The 21,755-nt window shown below is 41.5% G+C and overlaps 1 protein-coding gene across 13 annotated transcripts in view; it reads right to left on the reverse strand.

The window, feature by feature from the left end:
* KLF12 (KLF transcription factor 12) overlaps positions 1-21,755 on the reverse strand; it is a 251,856-nt gene that overhangs the window by 13,863 nt on the left and 216,238 nt on the right. For all 13 annotated transcript variants that reach the window (XM_084535441.1, XM_084535438.1, XM_084535436.1 and 10 more), the window contains one exon: positions 11,436-11,593. In XM_084535441.1, coding sequence (XP_084391567.1) covers positions 11,436-11,593 — 158 coding nt within the window. The remainder of the gene's footprint in view (positions 1-11,435; positions 11,594-21,755) is intronic.

The following is a 21,755-nucleotide window of genomic DNA, read 5'->3' on the forward strand; positions in this document are numbered from 1 at the left end:
ATTATTAAAGTTACTTTTATTCATCAGTTTAGCAGGCTTTTGGCAACTATGCCATTGAGTAATGATGAGGTAACTCTGTCTGCTACCAGGACAGAAATCATCCCAGTGATGTAGTTGTAAACCCACTTTTATCTCTGACAAACTCCCTTCTGTTATTACAAGTGAGTGTCCTTTCCTAATTATGTCCCATCCATCCACTTCTTCTGTACGTAACTCTCACCATGACTCTGAGTTACTACATCCCTTCTCCATAGCACCTTCTGCAGTGGTATTCATCATTTTGAAACACTGCTAACATCTTTATTGCAAAATATACACAAGAGAATGTTCAGGGTTACAGGCTTAGCCATCTAGTCAGACTTTTCTGCATTTAAACTTTATCCTGTGAAAGAGCCACATGCTCAAATTCCAGTTTGGGGAGGAAAAAGTTCGAGAAGCACTTGGAGATGAAACTTGGTTTATTGTTTTGTGCAGCGATTCCAGACTGGGTGGGTGGGAGCACAGGGGAGATGCTGTCCCTCACTCCATTCACAAACTACAGAAGACTTAAGTCAAACATGGTTTAAGCAGTGGCATCTGCCCAGCCCTGCTATCTATGACCACATCTTTATATATTCCTTGTTCAGTTTCTACTGTCATTACACACGGAAGAGAGAGTATTCCCCACATAAAAACAGAGTGAGGTCCTAAGGACTTAGCCTGTAACAAATTGAAAGAAAACAAATACTCCAGCAAACATGCCTCTGCCTATGTTTGATGGTGTTACATATTCTAGTTGGAAGTCAACAGGTCTGCAGGGTCAGGACACCTCAGAGCTGTTCCTGGTTTGGTTTCTGCTACAGGATGCTATGCAAAATATATAATGTGTAGTATTTATGTCAGCTGGTTTCAGCTCCCACATAAAGACCAGAACCACTCTAAAACACACAGCACAGACACGCTGCACCCATATTGATAGTGCTGTGAGAGGGAAAATCATAAATGGAAAACCACAAATAATGGCTTATTACATTTTGCATTTCTACTAAAAATAAGCAATTTCAGGCAGAAAAGAATCTTTTTACAGCAAAAACACCATCTTATAAAGAGCATCCTCAGGCACTCCCAGAGGAAGAGGGCAGCTTAGCTTTTAGACACAGGGGAAAGGGAAAAATGACAACTATTATGTTTTGTGTGATATTTTTATTAGTATAATTTTTTAATGAAAAACATCTGAGCACTTACAGAGTACTTTCCAACTTTAAAGTGCCTTGCACAGCTTTTCACAAAGAAATATATTAATACCTTATAAAAGTCTGCCTTCATAATAGCACCGTGTAACAAGTATCTTTGTGTCTATTCTGCAGGTAGGAAAACAAATGCACCGAGCATAAGCAGCCTTCCCAAAACTGCAGAAAATGAACGGCAGCATTATGACTCACATATTAGGAAAACCTTACTTTCTGTAGGGAGGCCACTAGATCTCAGTTTCATCCTTTTAAATGTTTGAAACATTTGCAATGATTTTGATTCAAAAATGTAATTCAATTATTTTGATGTCTTTGAAAAGGTGATTTTGAATCTCTGTTTCCAAGTTCACTATATCTCTTTGGTGAATATAATAAATTTGAGTTTTGCTTCAGTATTGTTATAATATGCAAATCAAAGATCGTTCTGGGAAGAGATTAAAGTTTCGTATCAGTTGAGCAAGTCTAGGAAAATAATTTCTACGAGCAGAATGGGAACATGCTGTGCTTACTGCAACGTGTCCTGAAATTCAGGTTTTTTACTCCTCATTCTCAGTCTTAGGCAGAGCAAAGGGACATGGTTTCTTCAGGTGATAACTGAACAAAACAATTTCTTCAAATCAAAATCATAGTGGCAACCTGCACTATCAAACACCAGACAGAACTTCATCAGATTTTTGGCAGATCTTAAAGTGATTATTTGCAAGCTCCACATCTGGTAATTCAGACTCAAGTTGTTCTCCCACATCACAACACATGAGTATCCTTCATTTCACCACACTGCTGAGTTTAGGAACCGTTTGCCATCCTGAATCCCCCTGCAAGATCAGTATTAGTTAAGGACCCTTATCTATTTATTTCTCCCATACTCCCCTTTAGGTTCAGCCTCAGTTTATTGCTACTTTAATACAAAATCCCAGTATACAAACACAAAATACAAATCCCAGCATAAAACCCCTTTATTTCCAGACTCACAAGAACTCTATTCTCCATAACTTCAGAAGGCAAACCCACAACACCAGTCTCAGTCCTGTTCTGTCACTGCACACACTGAAAACAAGCAAATAGTTAATAGAAGAAACTTCCCTTCCACATTTTTGCTTTTTAGGCTTCTGCACAGAGACTTTGTCCTCCAAAGGGACTTGGACAAGAATTGTCAAAGACCTTGCTGAAATAAAATGATAAATGCAATTCCCCTAACAACTGTAAAAATACAGTTTTTGGAAATGCGAAAGGACTCTTCCTGTGCACCTGATTCCAGGACCTAGATGAAATCCCAAAAGGAGGGGACAAATAACATTTATTATCTGGTCATTTTTTTCTGATCATTTTTTTCTGATCATTTTTTTCCTGCCTGACGTGGTCCTTATATATGTATATATATATGTACATACTTATGAATTGAAGTATATGTATATGCTTACATACATCTCTCTGTATGTATTTGTAGTAAGAGAGAGCATGGAAATTTCCTCCTGCCCTCCAGCCACAGCAATAAGGGACTATCAAAATTCCAGTTCTTTGGGTAAGGATGAGATTTCTCCTTTTATGGCAACCTTCACTCACAAAGGAATTTGGGAAAGGTGATGTACTTACAACAGCAGCCAGCTGCGCACATGGTGGTAGCAGACTTGCACACTAACTCTCTTTGGCTGGGGTGCTGCCGGCCTGAGTTTTGGTCTGGCCTCCTCACAGAAAACACCTTTTCTTGTCTGTGGTCCCTAACTGCAAGGGAGATGCCAACTAAGTGACACTTCCATTTCCATCTGCAATAACTGTGCCTCCAATTCTGCTCCCGTCACTCCTCCTGGATGCTCCAGGACTTGCTCCAGCACGTTCAGCTAGAGCAATATTGATGTTTCTCAATATAAAAATTAAACTTTCCACTAACTGTAAAAACGAAACAAAGCAAAACAAGAAGCAAATCCCCAGAGAAATAAACAAACAAACCAAAAACAACAAAAAAGCTCCAAGGGTCGAGCTTTGTCTCATTCAGAGGGCAGGACCCTGGTGTGCCAGGCTGTTTACAGAAACAGAGCAGCGAAAAACACCTCCCTTAAAGACCTCACTAGTTAAGCAAATGAGTTGTGAATAGTATAAAGCTTTCTAAATTGAGAGATAATAATTTTTTATCACCATAAAATGTAAATATATATAGTATCAAAGAAAAATATTAACTGACAAAATACACATGAAAATTTCATATCCTCTGTGGAGAAAATACCGAAGTGCAGAAAATAACCACCCATCCTACACAGGAGTCATCTTATCTGTTTCTTTTCATGGGAAAGGAGAAGTTTAATAAAATTTCTCCAGTTCTCTGCCTACTTGTTTGCAAAAAATGAAGATGGAAAATACTTGCTTTCAGGCTCTGCTTTCCTTTTTCCTTTTAGGAAAAAATTAAGCAGAAAAAAAAAAAAAAAGCTGAATAAAACATTAAAGCAAAGGCTTTTGTGAAACTTACTTCTACTTTTGAGCATGCTCTATTCTCAAACAGTTTGTTTCTGATTGACAGGCTGCCCTGAAAAGAACAGCATGGGCACAAGCAACTCCAGGCACAGTTCATGAAAGACGTGGTATTACCAGAAACGGGAATTTCGTAGCATGTTGCTATGCATTCCCCATCTGGGACTGAGTGGGCTGCAAGAGTTAACGTCCTTGGAAGCCCTGTAATGTGTTTTTACTCCTCTAGGTCTGGGTGCATCTGGAGGCAACATCTGGGAAAGTACACTGGAGGGAATGGGAGTAGGGAGGTCTTTCTCGCCTTCATGCCACTGCAGGGCTGCAAATGGTAGACCACAATCATGCCTGAGACCTCAGATGAACTGCAGTTCTTTGGAGGTAGAATATTAAGCACTAAATGGCTTACTTAGAGAAAATTTTATTCTGCATAATGAAATCATCATTATTCCCTCGTGCCACACACAGACAAAACACATATGCACCCCATATTTACAAAGTCAAGGGGCACTGTTGCAAATATTTTTCATAACCTAGAGACTGAAAGCAATCACAGACACAATTAGACTTGCTTTCCCATCAAAGTGCCTTGGAATAACCACATGGGCACTCTTCCATATCGGCACGGCATCAGACCTACAATGCAGAGAAACGACTCCCTGTGTGTAAGGTGAATTCAGAGCTTGCAGAACTCGCCAGAAATGAAATCATTTAACTTTCCATGGAGCGGCTATTGGAAGAGAACTGGATGTACGAGCTCCCTGTGGTATGGACACCTGCCCGTAAGTAGCTGGACTCGGACAACTATCCCTCTACATCCAGGCGGCTAGCAGAGGTTCACATTTCTGAACATCACCTTACCAGGATGCGGTGGCCTTGGTGAGTCTGCCTTTATACCCTGGTAGGTATTCTACCAGCAGACACCCTATTTTAAATACCTCCTAATTTCTGTCCTGAAATCTGAACCCAGGAACATCAATAGGCTGAGGCTTTAGCAGTCCTGTTTATTAAAGTATTTGTCTATCTTCTAAACAGAAATTGCATGAAGAAAGGGCAAAAAGCTAGACGTGAAGACTTCCACGAAATATACTGGTTTCCACATTAGAAAGCTCAACTGTTTATTGAAACTGGCAGTAAATTTTAAACACTAAATGAAAATATTTCTTAAAAAATAAAAGCATCACCCAAAACAAATAGAACCTCCTATTTTACTTAAATAAAAGTAATTTTAAAATTAGCTTTGTTTATTTAAATTCCTAGGTTCTGGAACAGCATGTGAACCTGCTGTTGCAGCTTTTTTCACTCAGCAGATTTATATGCAGAAGGAAGAGCTCTGGGATAAGGGCCCTAAGAGGCATGTAGGACATAAGAAAGAAAAGCTGGACTTTTGAAGAGAGTCTAGTGGGCAGGTGGCAAAGAGGTGTTAATTTTAAAGTAGGCCAAAAATCTGCACAGTTCAGGTCAAATCCAAGAGGATTATTTTAAAAATGTTGTTTCCTCCCAATATTTGTCTAAAGAAGGGATTACAAACCTGTAAATATCTCTCTGGAATGTATAGCTAGCAAAAGGCATTCAAAAGACCTTAAGAAAACAACAGGTAATGAATGGAGTTTTAAAACCTACCAAGCAAAAATAACTATTTTGGTGCCTCTGACTTCTTAAGTCTGCTCTGAAATTGCTGAAAGGAAAATGTGAACAAAGACTAATGACAGGGGCCCTTTCATATTAAAATAATATATGGAGCAACAGTGAGTGAGAGGAATGCAATGTTTGAAAAAGCACAGACTAAATAAAACACCCGTGTACTCACTAGCTCTCTCTCTTCTAGGGCGGTGTCTCAACCCAGCAAAAAAGGAACTTCTTGGGGAGGAAATGTTGTCATTTTCTCAGGTACAAAACCACATTTCTGAGATGTTTAGTGTCTCCATGTAATGAGGACACGCTGATGAGGACCCCCTGACACTAACAAATAGGCTTCATTACGTCTGAGGCAAAGGTATTTGCTCTCATATGTCAGGAATGATATAGGCGTTGATCAAGGACAAACCCCTGAACACTAAAAGAAATTATTTGGCCTGGGGGCTATGTTCAGCCTGCGTCTTTAAGTGCAGCCACAACTTCGGCAGCAGGGGCACCAAGATCAGCACTGGTTGGAGCTCACAGATGAAAATCTGCAGCCACAGCCCTGTGTCAGAGCCCTGCAGAAGCTGATACAGATAGGGAGGAAGGTCTCTTGCCTTCCTCCACCCACTGGAGGCAGGAGCAATGCCACAGTTGTGGCTGGATGCCACCCTACCCTATACTCATGGACTAAATCCATTCCCACTTCATGCCACTGGAACATCCCAGGCTTCTGCTGCCACTGACTCCAGGAAGCTACTCTGCTACATTCCTCGAGAAAGTAGTAACTAATGACTGAAATAGCACTGCATTGAAATACAAAGTGGTGATTGTATAGCTACAACACCAGCTACAAAGAAAGTCCTACAAAAGTGAGAGACAGAAAGCAATCACTTCTCTATCAGATGTAAAATCATGCTGCACATAACTTTAAAGCAGGCATCTTATTCCTTTATTGAATTCTTCAGGATGATTCACACAACAGTTTAAACTCCTTGGGCCTTTCCATATGGTAAAAGAGTAGCCACAAGAAGCTAGAAATGGATTTAGCTGTGAGCAACTTTAGATGTGAAATCCAACACAAATCAAATTTCCCTTTAAATGACTATGTAGTTAGTGGGTTAGATTTCTCAGGTCATAATCCCCGCGCTAGGCACCGCTTTGACTGTGACGCATTCACACCACACAGTGTACTCTGCATACCTAGAAGAAAGGGAAGAGCTTTAAATATCCTCCACATGTATTATCCATTATACCTGTTTCAAAGTCTCTGTTCTTTACCAGGCCCCTAACAGACAGTATAATTTGCCTCTTCAATTTACATAATATGGCTCAAATTTACATGTTCTCCCTATTCGAGAGGAGACAGATGATGAGTATGAAAACTGGGTCACAGTATGCAAAGGTCAGCTTTGGTACTATTGGTTAAAAGAGGATACCACTGACTGGTATTTGTAGACCAAGTAGCCTCTGGATCAAAAGTGAAGTTGCTGGCCAGTGGGACGGTTTGCCCTCTGTGGTGTGAAAGAACTTACCAGTGCACCACATGCATGCCATGGGACATCATCCACAGCTAGCTGCACAGAGGTGGGCTCCCTGCAGTGACTCTGCAGGCAGGTAGAACCTGTCATCATTTGACACACTTCTCATTACTTAATCTATTTTATATCAAGGCAACTGAAATCACTACGAACACACAAGGTGCTATGTGCTTTTCCTATGATCACTGACGTCTATCCAAAAGGTGTTTTCACTTTCTCATGCCTCCTTTGCACTGTTATGGCATGTAGACCAAAGGGTCCTGGGTGTTTGTTCTTGTTCTCCCTCTTCCCTCTCTTAAAACTCTCTGCCTTGTCCTCTCATTGTTCCATACACTCCCCTTATCCACACCCACTATGCTGATAAAGGCTATAATAATGTATAACCTGAGATGTATTATTTCACCTGAGACTTAACTGTCTTGCATTTGACCTGATAAATTGTGGCTTTGTCCTGCCACCTTCATCATATTTAGCTCTTATATTTAGTTTCATTATAGTTACAGATGACTGAAAAATAACCATGAAATTTTGCAAGGAAACTGTGAATATTTTTGACCACTTTGCAGCTTTTTGGTGACATTTCAGAAACATCCAGCCAACTAGAGAGGAGGTCGAGACATATGCCCTCAAATTTTTGGCATGAAAACATATGCCTGCTTTTTTTTTGCCAAAAGAATGAAATCTTTGACACTCATTGCCAATTTTACAGCTCCACAGACCCAGGACTTCCAGCTTTACCAAGTTCACGGATCAGTTACTAAAACCTAGTTTTTATAACCCATGTCAGCTTCTCAACAGCAGGCAAAATTTGACTCTTTGATTTACATAAAACATGCCAGATTTTCATCATCTCTATTTAAAAGGAAGAGAGTTTGTAGATCTTTCACAAGCCAGGTCTAATATAAAAAGAAAACAGCAATAAGATAAAATTTAAATATTTTTAGAATTAAATTTTGATGGTAAAAAGAACACACTGAGTGGAAAGATCCAGTATTGCTTAGTCTTGACTGCTCAGCTGTCCTACTGGAAGCGTCAGTGGCAAATTTAATATCTCCTAGAGGACCTGAAATAGCAATTACATATCATAAAATAATGCTACGGTTGTTTCCCTATATGTCTTCAAAGTAAAAGAAGCAAGCTAACAAAGATGAGTCCCACCAGGGCTACATAGGTGCACGCCTGACAGGGAACAGGAGTTTCAGCTCTCCACCATTAACTCCCAGGGCTGACACGAGCGCCTACACTAAGCAGAACAGACACAGGCGGATAGGGAATGCAACCCAGAGCTGCTAGTTTTCCGATACTTACAGAATACTCATTTATAGAATCACACATTAGTAATTTTCTTTATGTTCACTGAAGCAGAAACTAACTCTACGCAACTCCGGTGAGCCAGTTTCTCACCGTTTTCTCCTTGCAGAAAAAGATGATAAACCTGAGCTGCAAGATTGACTGCGAGTCCTGAAGGCTCTCCATCACACCCAATACCTCCTGATAGCTTTATTTGACGATCTGGCAAAACAACAACAAGAACCTGATACTAGAAAGAGAAATTCAATAGCAAGTGCTTGTGATTTATGAAATGCTCCAGCGATTACAGGTTTCACTTGCAGTTTTCCCAGTTTCAGACACGATACGTAATTCAAGCTCGCCCCCCAGTGGCTTCCATGCCCACTCCACTCCGCTAAGGCTTGAGGACACCGGTGAGAACTATTTGGAAGCTGGCTGATGGCTTGCTTAAAAAAGGGAGGCAACACTCAAAGAGAATTGAATGCAAATGTTTCTGTGTGTAATATTTTGTTTCAATTTTTAATGAAGTTCAAAAGAAATGTACTTTCCAACCAAGGAAGCTGTTCATCCTGTCATAATGCCATACTATTTTCCCTGTTTTCCAAGTGAACGTGCATGTTTTAGTGACTATGTAAACATAGTAAATGAAAAAAATAGTTTTCAAACACATCCTGCTTAGCCAAACAATTGTTAGCAAGATCAGTTTGCCTAGGAAAAAAAAAAAAAAAAAAAAAAAAAAGCCCAGATTATGCAATGTTGAGTTTCTGTGATCTTTCCTCAGAAAGTTGCCTATTCAAACTTGCTTACCCTTGCGTGCATAGCTGTCATAATTCATTTATACTTATCCAAAACTGCACACTAATTATTGTGGGTCATATGTGAATAATTAACTTCTTTTGCCTGAAGCAAAAGTAAAAGCCAAGATAAAAAATGTAAAATGAGATTAATACATAGAGCATGCTCATGGCCAATGCTACATGTAAGTCAGATTACATCAACTTCTTACCAAGACCTGAAAAGCATTCCATGAAACACATTTTAACAGCACAACATGGATTTTCTCATTGGATTGCTGGTTGAATTTAGTGCTCACCTTCTCTCTAGACTACACTTCTTACATTGCAGCAGGCACAAAGACATGACAGTATAATACAGTTAACAACTGATCATTTAATGAAAGCTTTTGATTTGAGGTTATTTTTCCTATTGTATTTTCTTTTCTCCCTGAAGGAATGAACTAATATCCAACATGACTATAAAATATTTCAGGCAGCAGCCTTTTGGGGTGGGGATTCATTTCAGCCAGCTAACAGGCAAGTACCTGAGCTTCCTCTGTATTTAGCAAGTGAAACAGAAGCACTTTCAGATGCCAATCCTTGTGTCTACCTGAAGAAGGAATAATGTGCCCCAGAGGTGCCAAGCCCTCTTCTATGACTACCCGGAGATCCCAGACAGATAGCAAAGCCTAGACACCCAGCCGCTGGGGAACCAAAGCTGGAGAGATGAATCCTGCATTACTTTTGGTACAGAAACTCCCTTCATGCTACCCGAGAGTTATAGCTGCATAAACTGCAATTACCAACACCATTTTATGCCTTAAGTACCTAGTTTCAAGCACCTGAAATGCATAGCCTGAGCTTCAGTGGTGCAGACTATCTAACATCGATTTGGGTGTGTTATACACAAGAGCTGGTCTGTCATGAGATCACTGATGAATTACAGACTCATTAAAGAATTGGGCAACAACTTAGGAATCAAGATACAAAGAAGGAAAGGGATGGAGTAGAGGTAGACTGAGATAAAGGAAGTAAAAGAAGAATGGCAGAGAACAAGGCAAAAGGGTAAGGGTACATAAAATACATTAGAATACGAAATATACAGGGAAAAAATAAGGAAAAGGGAAAAAGAATTAAGACAAAACAATTAAGAGAGAAAGCTCAAGCATTACTGGGAAGATATGAAGAAATCAGAATAACTGGAGTGGAGAGAAGCCTAATGAAATACCCAGAGTATTTATGCGGTTATAGGAAGAGACTCTACTTTACAGGAATTAGTTTAGTGGGGGGTATTAGGATGGAGCTTTGTTCGGTATTCCTTTCAATAAAAGTCCTAGCAACCTAAAGACATATTGGAAAGAATGATGCAGAGGTGACTTCATCTGAAATGGAGAAGTCACCACTTAATTTTTAAACTAATATCTCCTACTCTTTAGAGTACATCACACCACAGAAAGCACCACCAGGTTCTCAACAAAGAACAACTTTGTGCTGTGTGCTGGACAAACACCATATTTTCTCCAAGGAGTTACAAGAATGTTGAAGTACATTAAGAGCAGAGAGATCAATAAATTTAATTTAAGTAGATCAACAGCAGAGTTAGGAACAGCACTGAAACTCAATAGTGTTCTGTCCACTGCCTTTTTAGCCATTTTAGCGGTCACCTTTTAAATTGTTCTTGATGACCTCAAAAAGCTATTCCTGAGTTTCTCCACAATAAAATTACAACAATTACACATCACTGCTTCAGCTGCCCTCACATGTCTGTCATGGGGAGTAGTAATGACCTATAAAGTTAATAAGAAAGCCAGGTATTGATTAAGTATTATCATCACTGAATGGGATCCAGCTCATCTAGGCACCTCTCTCGCATTTTTGGTGAAAGGACCTAGTACAACCTATTCTCATTAAGTGACTGACTTCCCTTGGCAGTATGCGGTAGATGCTTCTGAAAGCATCCAGAAAGAAATCCACAGTTCTTGAATTTACACTTGGATTGAACGGAAGGTATTTAGCAGCACCTGTAATTGAAAGGCTACATCAGTAAAAGCAAATAGTATAATAGCTCAATAGGAGCCGGTCTGTAGAGTTAAAAAGTTGTTGAAGATCCATGTTCATACTCTTTCATCTTCTTGATGGTTTTCCTTGGACAAGCCTTGGTTGGCTTCCATTCATCCATTCATCCATCAACCAAATCATCCATTGTTGGTTGAAAAACATTAGATGTGTCCATGGAGGCCACTTTTCTGTTTAGTTTCAGCTGAAACGAGTCCAGTTTGTGCTAAGAGTGCTTAAATGTTGAGAAGGAAAGCATAGAAAGTGGCCACGACAGGGAAGTTCAATTCAAAAGTATGTCCCTGATGTGCACCAGCATGCCAATACAAGTGTACCCACAGACATCTCCACTATTTCCATCCAGACATTTGTCTGTTAGTGTAGGATGCAAGTTCAATAGGTCCTGTATTAGGCAGAAAGGAACCTGCTTGTCTTAACCATGCAACACAGTGCCAGCAAAGCCTTACCTGTGTGCGTCCTCCGGTGGGCCTTCAGGTGGGAACTTTTTGTGTACACCTTGTTGCATCCCTCGAAGTCACACCGGTGGATGCGCCGCTTCCTGGAGTCTGGAGACTCTGACCTTCTCTGACGCCTTGTGCTTTCAATACTGAATGGTGAAATGGAACTAAAAAAAAACAGAACAGAAGGGGAAAAAAATGAAGCAAGAGCACAGCACATACCTTGGGCCCCAAAACATCAGCAGTAATAAATCACTATGCCAGAAGCGACCCAAGCAATTACTTAAATATTTCCTTTTCTGCAACATAGTCCACAGCACCTCTTTGAAACAATTCATGCTTGAACTAGGGTATATTTTGCAGTATGAAATAATTGAAGTCTTGATTTAGATGTGCTTATTGCCAGAGAAAACACCATGATCCTTGAAATACTGCTCCAATAATGAACTAGTCTGACTTTATCTGCGCTTTATTTCAACTTTACATGTCCAGTTCCAAACTCACTGAACCTTTCTTTCTAACCAATTTCCTTGATAGACTCCGTAATTTCTCCTTGATAAGCTTACATAGATAAAAATCCTGACACCTTTTGTGAAAAAGTGTTTCTAGCACCCAGATCTGAACTATGGACCCTTGTATTTGGCTAAATGCCTGTTGCTTGCTTTCATACACATTGCCAAGAGATCCCTATCACCCTGCAGCAGTGATTTTTCCATTTCCTTATTTAACAGTTCTCAATTACAGAATCACACAGAATCACAGAATTTCTAGGTTGGAAGAGACCTCAAGATCATCGAGTCCAACTTCTGACCTAACGCTAACAGTCCCCACTAAACCATATCCCTAAGCTCTACATCTAAACGTCTTTTAAAGACTTCCAGGGATGGTGACTCCACCACTTCCCTGGGCAGCCTGTTCCAATGCCTCACAACCCTTTCAGTGAAGAAGTTCTTCCTAACATCTAACCTAAAACTCCCCTGGCGCAACTTAAGCCCATTCCCCCTCGTCCTGTCACCAGGCACGTGGGAGAACAGGCCAACCCCCACCTCGCTACAGCCTCCCTTGAGGTACCTATAAAGAGCGATAAGGTCGCCCCTGAGCCTCCTCTTCTCCAGGCTGAACAAGCCCAGCTCCCTCAGCCGCTCCTCGTAGGACTTGTTCTCCAGGCCCCTCACCAGCTTCGTCGCCCTTCTCTGCACCCGCTCAAGCACCTCGATGTCCTTCTTGTAGCGAGGGGCCCAAAACTGAACACAGTACTCGAGGTGCGGCCTCACCAGAGCTGAGTACAGGGGGACGATCACCTCCCTAGCCCTGCTGGTCACACTGTTCCTGATACAAGCCAGGATGCCGTTGGCCTTCTTGGCCACCTGAGCACACTGCTGGCTCATATTCAGCCGACTATCCACCATCACTCCCAGGTCCTTCTCTGCCTGGCAGCTCTCCAACCATTCCTCTCCCAGCCTGTAGCTCTGCTTGGGGTTATTGCGCCCCAGGTGCAGGACCCGGCACTTGGCCTTGTTGAACTTCATGCAGTTGACCTCAGCCCATCGGTCCAGCCTATCCAGATCCTCCTACAGAGCTTTCCTACCCTCAAGCAGATCAACACATGTACCTAACTTGGTGTCATCTGCGAACTTACTGAGGGTGCACTCGATGCCCTCGTCCAGATCATTGATGAAGATATTAAAGAGGACCGGCCCCAGCACCGAGCCCTGGGGGACGCCACTAGTGACTGGCCTCCAACTGGACTTGACTCCATTCACCACGACTCTTTGGGCCCGGCTATCCAGCCAGTTTCTAACCCAACGAAGCGTGCGCCAGTCCAAGCCAAGAGCAGCCAGTTTCTTGAGGAGAATGCTGTGGGAGATGGTGTCAAAAGCCTTGCTGAAGTCAAGGTAGACCACATCCACAGCCTTTCCCTCGTCCACCCAGCGCGTCACTTTGTCATAGAAGGAGATCAGGTTCGTCAAGCAGGATCTGCCTTTCATAAACCCATGCTGACTGGGCCTGATCGCCTGCTGGCCCTGCAAGTGCTGCGTGATGACTCTCAGGAGGATCTGCTCCATGAGCTTCCCTGGCACTGAGGTCAAACTGACAGGCCTGTAGTTTCCCGGGTCTGCCCTCCGGCCCTTCTTGTAGATGGGCGTCACATTTGCTAGCCGCCAGTCAACTGGGACCTCCCCCGATAGCCAGGACTGCTGAATTACCTGCAAGTCAATTAATTTTATTTCCTTTCAGACTGATGATTAATAATAATAATAAAAAAAATAGTAGCACAGGGCCAGGGAACAATCCCCACAAAAATGCATATGCTCACTGAAGATAATTCATTTACTCCAGTGTCCTAAGGCCTATCAGTCATCCCAATTTTAAGCAATCAAAATGTAATGTTGAAGTCGTGTTGCTTTGGTTTATAAACACACTGCATATCAAGTCAAATCCTTGAAGAAAGTCTGCTACAACAATGCACTAGCCTTGGGTTAGACAAACTTGTGTCATAAAACATTATCAAGTTGGTATGCCAGGATCCAAACCCTCATTGATTTCCATTAATTATATTACCCAGCTATAAATCATTATCGATTGATCTCCTTATCAGCCCCATTACAGTTATACTGCACAGCAGTTCACCTACAGTTATACTAGCCTGCTCAGTTACTGTGAGTACAGGAACAACATTGCCCTTCCTCAAGTTTCTGGGACTTACACCGCATTCCCAGGTTTATTGACATTCACGACAATGACCTTGAGGTTTGTCAGATACTCTTTTAAACTCTTAAGATGCAAGTTTTCAGCTCCTGAAATAGCTTGTGACAATCAAATGGAAATGAATCATAGGCAAGGAAACTGAATCTGCTCATGAAAAGGAGCAAGACCCTCTGGGGAAGCTACAATAGTAAGAATGGCATTTGAAAGAAATACTGATGCTGAGAAGCTCCTGTGTCAAAATCAATATTCAATCCTCTGTTACAATAGCCAGTGTTGTTACAGCTGTAGCTGTTCTGGCATAAACTTCTTTTTCAGGGATTTCCAAAATTTGCTGATGATTGTATCGGGTTAAAACTTTGCCTAGAGCATCTCACACCATTAGCATGTGATTTCACTGATGTTCCAATTTACTGCACTTCAAATATTTAGGTTTCAAATTTGTGGTAGTCCAAATTATTCATCTTTCTTTCCGTTTCAATGCTTTTAAAGTACAACCCCAATTTAAAGCACTACTTCGAAAAAGGAGCATTCTCTTTCTGACAACCCTCTTTTTTTCTTAACACAATATATACTTCACCTTCAGTCAAAGAGATTTTTCAGATTAATTACTTTTGCCTAGAATATGATATGTGTAAATGGGCATGCAGGGAATTTCTGAAATAGAGGAAGAAATGGACAGGGGGCCATAATATGAACATTAACCAGCAAAAAGTAGTCCCCAAGAGAGTAAGACACATCAGCGCTTTAACTATGTGACAGGAATACAGATATGTTTAGCTGTCACGTATACAGCTTAGGAATTGTATTTAAGTATCTGCATCTCAGGGCAAATGAAAGTCTTGGGTTAGATGATTAACTGAGATCAGTCCCACTACTCCAGATTCTTTTTTTTAACACCCCACCAGCTAAAATAAGAAGCAACTGTAAATCAAATCTTAAAGCTCAGTACTGAGGGTACATAACCCAGTGCGCAGGACCCAAAAATCTTTATCTTCAAAAATAAGCATTTGTGCATCATTTTTGCTGCATGGGATTTACAAGCTGTCTTAAAAGCCTGTTTTGTAACAGGGCGTTCAGATCCTGGATAATACAGTTTGTTTAAATGGGAGGAGGATCAAGCTTACAATGCTGCTGCGATTGCCAGCACTGAGGAAAAAAAAAAGCGAACCTTGAGCACAGTCAGCACCTCCTAAGGAGCTAGCTGTCACGTACCAGAAGGTGACCTCATGGTGTGAGCTGCTCTTGCTTTCCTGGGGGTTTACACAGGAGGGTATAAATGAAGCAGTGCCACATGATAGGTGCTGCCACTTCCAAATTCTTGCTAACCATCAGAAGGGACACAGGTGACAGCTCAGAGCACCCCCTCAAGGGGATCTTCTCTAGCCCGTGTGCCACAGGGGGACCCCATAGTTAGCACCCATTTTAGGTGCAGACAAGCGCACAGGTGGAGAATGCCAGGCTGGACCTGAGCATCAGCTTTGTTTGAGCCTTGCACAAGCCCTGTGACTGTTTAACTGGTGATACCACAGGAAGCCTTAAAAAGAGCCTACAGATGTGTTTTTTTAGAGCTTCCTGAGGTTAGTGACTCTCGCAGGGACTTTCACTTCAGTTCTTTTCATGCTCATGTAGCAGTAAAGGGACACCCTCCACTATCTCGAGCAATTTCCACAAAATAACTTTGCTGACCACACACGGTGACAGAAAAAAAAGAACAAAGTCCTCAAAATCATTTGCTGTGTTTTTGAAAGGCCATTGGGGATCTGCCAGGTGGCTCTGGCACAGAGCTCCAGAACTACTGCTTGATGGCATCACAGCAGACAAGCACCTAGAGAATAGAAATGACTGGGAACTCACAGGTATTGCTTTTTGTAATGATTTTTTTTTTTCCTGATTGCAATGTGTTTAAAATCATGTAAAAAAATGAAAGAAAAAAAAAAAAAAGCATATAGTAGTTTAAAAAAAAGCAACCACTCTTGACTAAGTGTCCCTCACAGACTTCCCAGAGTGAAGAAGTGAAGACCTGGAAGAACATCAGCAGCTGCCAGGGTGCCCCGAGGAGAAGCTGCCAGTTCTCCTGCTGACATCCAAGATCTCAGGCAGCCTTTAAAACTCAAGGTGGGGTTTAGCAACAGGACTGACACTATGTAATATCCCAGGAAAATTGCAGGATATATCAAATTACTGCTGATGCGTCAAGGTTGGGAGATAAAATAACAAAGAAAAAAATCGGGTTCTGGCTCGTCAGCTTGACATTTATTTATTTGCAACTCATTATTCCTAAAAACAGTGTAATTTCTGTATTGGTATAGGAACCATTAAACTAACATAAATCCTGGGAGACAGCTGGTTGCCTCCAGCTGCAACACCTATAGTTATCACTGCTCACAGGGAAATGAATGAACACAATCGGACATTTTTTGGATGGGAGCATTTAGGATGATCTACAAAACCTCAGATGTGTTATTTCCAGATAGAAGTGAAAACATGCATCTCTACAACTCACAGATGTACAAGTGCTTTTCTGTGATGCAAAAGTCTGCACATTAAAACAAAGACTCAGACTTCGCCAGTAGATGGCCATCAAGTTCTCCAGAGCATGCAGTGGGGATTAGAACAACCCTGGTAATGCAAAATTTTCTCCTTTTATGAATGCTGCCCATTACTTCCTAGGTGTTTTGCCTTCACTCTTCATACAGACCACAAAAGGTTTTTGGTATGTGCAGCAGCACTGTTAAAAACACACAAAGTGGGTCTTTTTATACCCACCCTGTGTTTTCTGAGTGATAGGCAGAGCAGAGTTGCACAGGGAGAGCAGTATGTTCATTAAAACCTTGAACCATGCTCAGCGGCACAATAAAATGTGCCACACGGTGACAGGTCTCCACAAAACAGCCTGCCCATGGGCCAAATACACAGTACTACCTTCTGCCACTGAAATTCAAGCTTCAATGCAGCATCCTGGCAGCCTGGGCAAGAGCTTGGCCAGCAGGGAGCTGGTGACAGATCCAACCCAAACTTGTAGCTGAATGAGAGACTTAACAGCTGCACTTCACCACTGGGTCCATGGCTGCTAAAAACAGGTGTTAACCCCACTCTGGGGCAAAACACAGGCATTTATCAACTCTGCCCCTTCTGCTCTCACTTCCATGAGAAAGAGAACCAGCCTGGGCTTGGCACCTTGCAGCAGCTGCTCCGTCTGGATGACGGGCTTGGCAGGCCACAGCATGCACTGCAAGGCAGGCATAACGCAAGCCGTGGTCCTCTTGTGTTTCTCAGGCTGTTGAAGGATGTGATTTGGTTAAGCTGACATAACAGGACAGTCCTGCTCCAGTTGCTTTCTCCTGCGTCGGCACAGGCACTTGTCTGATCCTGCAGTGAGCCAGTTCAGGGACACATGATGATGAAAAGACAATTCTGCAAAAAAAGCTGAGCAGCTTGTTTGCTTTTGCTGGTTTAGCTCTCTAAATAGTGAAGTTTGCCAAATACCTGCCCTGACACATCATTGAAGATGGGAACCTGTGGCCAAGGGTGAGGGGAGTGTCACCACCCTTTTCAGTGGGAACCAGCTGTTATAACACCGATGCCATAACTTCCAGGGAAATTCAGAATTTGTACAAAGAAAACCAAGAGCATGCATATAACCAATCAACACAATCAACAACTGGAAAATGCACCTTTCACTCCACAACAACGCCTCTTCTTGCAAGTCTTGTGTGTGCAGAAATAATGCATATAAAAAGAGAAATAGATGGGCTGAAAACAAAAATTAGGATACTGCTACTGGAATACTTAGAAGGTGATAATGTGTGATACAAGACAGAACTCAACAGGTAAATGTTAGTATCTTACTCTCCTGCCAGTTTTGGAAATCCAGACATTAACATTTTTTCTTTCATTTTAAAGAGAAAGAAATATAAATATTCAGTATTTAAATATGCAAATAGCATATAAATGTAGCAATGTGAATACTTCGTTCATGAGACATGCATACCTTCTGGGCCAACCTTTCCTTCATAGTAAACAAAAGTGCAGGCAAACAAAATAAAAACAGAAAATTCCATGTTATATGTTTGCATTCAGTATTGCAATCAGCAGTTGAAGAAAATCCTCAGATCTCTAGCATTCATTTGCAATTCACAGGGAACCTGGGCTTCAGAAACACTGTGGGTTTTGGCCACTTAGCATTTATAGAAGTCAGAGCTCTTAAGTGAGTAACTATGGGCATCAGGGTTGAGTTTTCTGTGCTGTTTTTGAAAGCCTTGGGCTTCGGATTCAGTGGTGGGACAGCACTCCCTGAGTACATCAGTCAAGTAGTGGACTCACCAAAACCCACAGCAGTTTGCTGCCCTCCGTCAGCCGAAGCAGGTTAGCAAAGGCTGCACATAGGCTCACAGAGCTGCTCTCTGTCCCAGAGAGACAGACAGACAGATGCAGAGGCAAAAGCAGCCCCAACACATTTGCTTTCATTCCTCTGGTACACTTGTGAGTCGAGTTAACCCATGCACAGCAGCACGCAGCTCATTTTAGATAAGTATTTATTTTCTCTCAAGACCTTCAAATTTCATACATTAACAGGCAAAATACAGGCAGTCTGTGTGTTTCTGAAAAGGGGAACTGAAGTGCATTTTCCTGGTTTCCAGTTCTCAATCACTTTCCTTCATAGCTGCTCTTCACATAACACAATTTCATTTTCTGATAGCTCTTAGAATGTTATGCTCCCACTCAGGATATTGGTGAAAATAACTTTACAGACACTACATATTTAACTGCGATGAAATATAATATACATTATTTTTCATTATGGTTTATACTACTTCACCTACTCTACTAGCAAGATGCCAAAATCAAACTGTTTAAAAACACACTAGTTTTGTTACTTTACTCTGCTTAATTAGAATTAATGTTGACTCCTGTTAAAGTTGTTCCCTCAAATATTTACTCACTGCTTTTTTTTTTTTTTTTAATACAAAGTTTCTACTGTGTCCTGTTCACAGGCAAGCAGACGAACATGCATAAATACATATGTATTTTTTCTTCTCTCTGATCCTGAGACTCTAATTAATGTTTCATGAGTGACAAACATCTGCCTTAGGAATGTTAGACGTTAAAACATATCAAGCAGTACTTCAGAAGATCATAAGAGGAAAATATGTACTACTTGTTTTATTAGTGGTCGTTACTTCAATCACTGTACTTTAGGTGACTTTATATGGAAATTACAGTTTTTGTCAAGAAAGAAAGGAAGAATTTTGTAGCATACACAAACAGTACACATATTACATAGGAAAACCACATGGGTAAGCAAGACACAGAAAAGAGACAACTTGAATATGCAGCAGATCCCAGGCAAGAGGATCCTCTGTTCTGGCCCCATATGGCCATTCCTGTGTTCTTAAGTTCCTGCCCAGGGCAGCCACCAAACAAAACACCCCCATATCTCTGACCACAACTTTATCTGTAGCATTTATACCCACCAAGACCAGCTAAAGCCACTTGAACTGTTGAGTTGCCTTGCATTACCACAGCATGTTTCGTATTTCCAGCTGCAGTGGAACTGAAAAGATGTGAGTGAAAAGAGCCAATGTCAACTGTGGCATGTCTTACCAAAATTATCTATATTCTCCATTACTAGCAATGTTAAATTAAGATATGTGAATTAGATGGTTGCTTGATCCTCCTGAGCCACAGTACTGCTGTGAGATGATGGAGTGCTGTATCCCAGCCCCATGCTGGGCTGAGACCCAAGCGCACATCACATTTCACCCTATTACTCTGTGCTGGATTTCTGAGGAAGGTAGGCCAGAAAATATCTATGACATGAAAATATCTATGGCATCTCCCCCAGATCTGATGACTGGAGGACCAGGGCTACAAAGCACACTGCACCATAAGATAAAGTCTATAAATCAAGCCTGTGATGTACTCTGAAAGCACACTCAGAAAAACAAACAAACAAAAAAAACAACACCAAACCAAACAAACAAACAAAAAAAAACAAACAACAAAAACCCACCCCATCAAAGCCTCCCATCTATTTCACAGTGATCATTAACTAATAAAATTTTACCCTAGAGACTCACCGTGTAGAAGAGCAGAGGATTTTTATGTTAACTATCTCATACTTAATCATTGCCTGCATTATTTAAATGTTTATTCCCTGTTTGGGAAACAGTAAGTTCACTGTAGTATAACAACTTGCACCACCTGCAGATCTCACTGTACAAATCAGAATCTGGGCAAGCTCCTAAGCAGAGATAAAATTACTCCTGCAAAACTACATTCAGCCACAGCCAAGCATGGGCAACTACAGCTGCTGGAACAGCAGCACCCCTACCAAAATTGCGGGACTGCTGCTAAACAAAGATGAATTTCACATTTCTCCTAACTGATGCCAAGACATACACAGCTTGTTTCTACCTCAACAACTTTTGGAAATATTTGATAGTAAAGCTGCAATGTTTTACATATAGACAAAATACTCTCAGTAACTTTAAACATATTTCTCCTTCATTGTTCCCTGTGTTCCTCCTGGATTCTGATAGACGGATTCAAAGTAGGTAAAACACTTGGCCTGACTTTTTATTGTATATTTTGAAGTGACAAATAACTACAGTTGTTTAAATTTGCCACATTACTGTGGAATAAAGAATAACAGAAACACTCAGCTTGGGAGGTACGCATGTGGGTCACCTTGTCTAACCTCCTGTTCAATGGTGTAACTTCAGAGCTAGATCAGATTGCTCGTGGCCTGGTCCTGTTGGGGTCTGAAAATGTCTGAAGATGGAAAAAAAAAACCAGACCACTGGGCAATATGCTCCAGTGCTCAACCACACTCATGTTCTATATAAACTTTCTAATGAATACTTATTTTTTCTAAATAGTTCCTGCCTAAATGTTTGTATTTATAAATTCACATACTTACACATTATAATGAAAGATAAAGGAGTGACCATGAGCTAAAACAGCCTTGAACTTTTTTATTTTTTCTTTAATTAGCTGACTTTGCTTTAGACCTCATGTTCTTTTGAGCTGAACTGGAAATCCATGAGAATAAAGAAACCTAAAGCAGTGGGAAAAATGTATCTTCACCATGAAGTTGCAGGTGGAATTAAGTGCATGAACAAAGGTCTGTTCTTTAGATCTGAAGACAAAGCATTTTAACTTCTTTCTGAAAATGGGAACAGCTCCTGAAACACTGTATTGCAGACGTGTTTCATCAAATATCCTAAGCTGGAAAGGACCCACAAGGTTCATCGAGTCCAACTCTTGGCTCCACACAAGACCACTCAAAAATCAGACCATGTGTCTGGGAGTGTTGTCCAAACACTTCATGACCGCTGCCCTGGGGGGCCTGTCCCAGTGCCCAACCACCCTCTGGGTGCAGAACCTTTCCCTAACCCCCAGCCTGACCCTCCCCTGTCCCAGATCCATGCTGTTCCCTCGGGTCCTGTCGCTGTCCCCAGAGAGCAGAGCTCAGCGCCTGCCCCTCTGCTCCCCTGGTGAGGGAGCTGCAGGCCGCCATGAGGCCTCCCCTCAGCCTGCTCTGCTCTGGGCTGAGCAAACCAAGGGACCTCAGCTGCTCCTCATACGTCTTGCCCTCTAGACCTTTCACTGTCTTTG

Source organism: Aythya ferina (genome assembly GCF_964211825.1).
Source record: "Aythya ferina genome assembly, chromosome: 1".
NCBI classification, from domain to species: domain Eukaryota; kingdom Metazoa; phylum Chordata; class Aves; order Anseriformes; family Anatidae; genus Aythya; species Aythya ferina.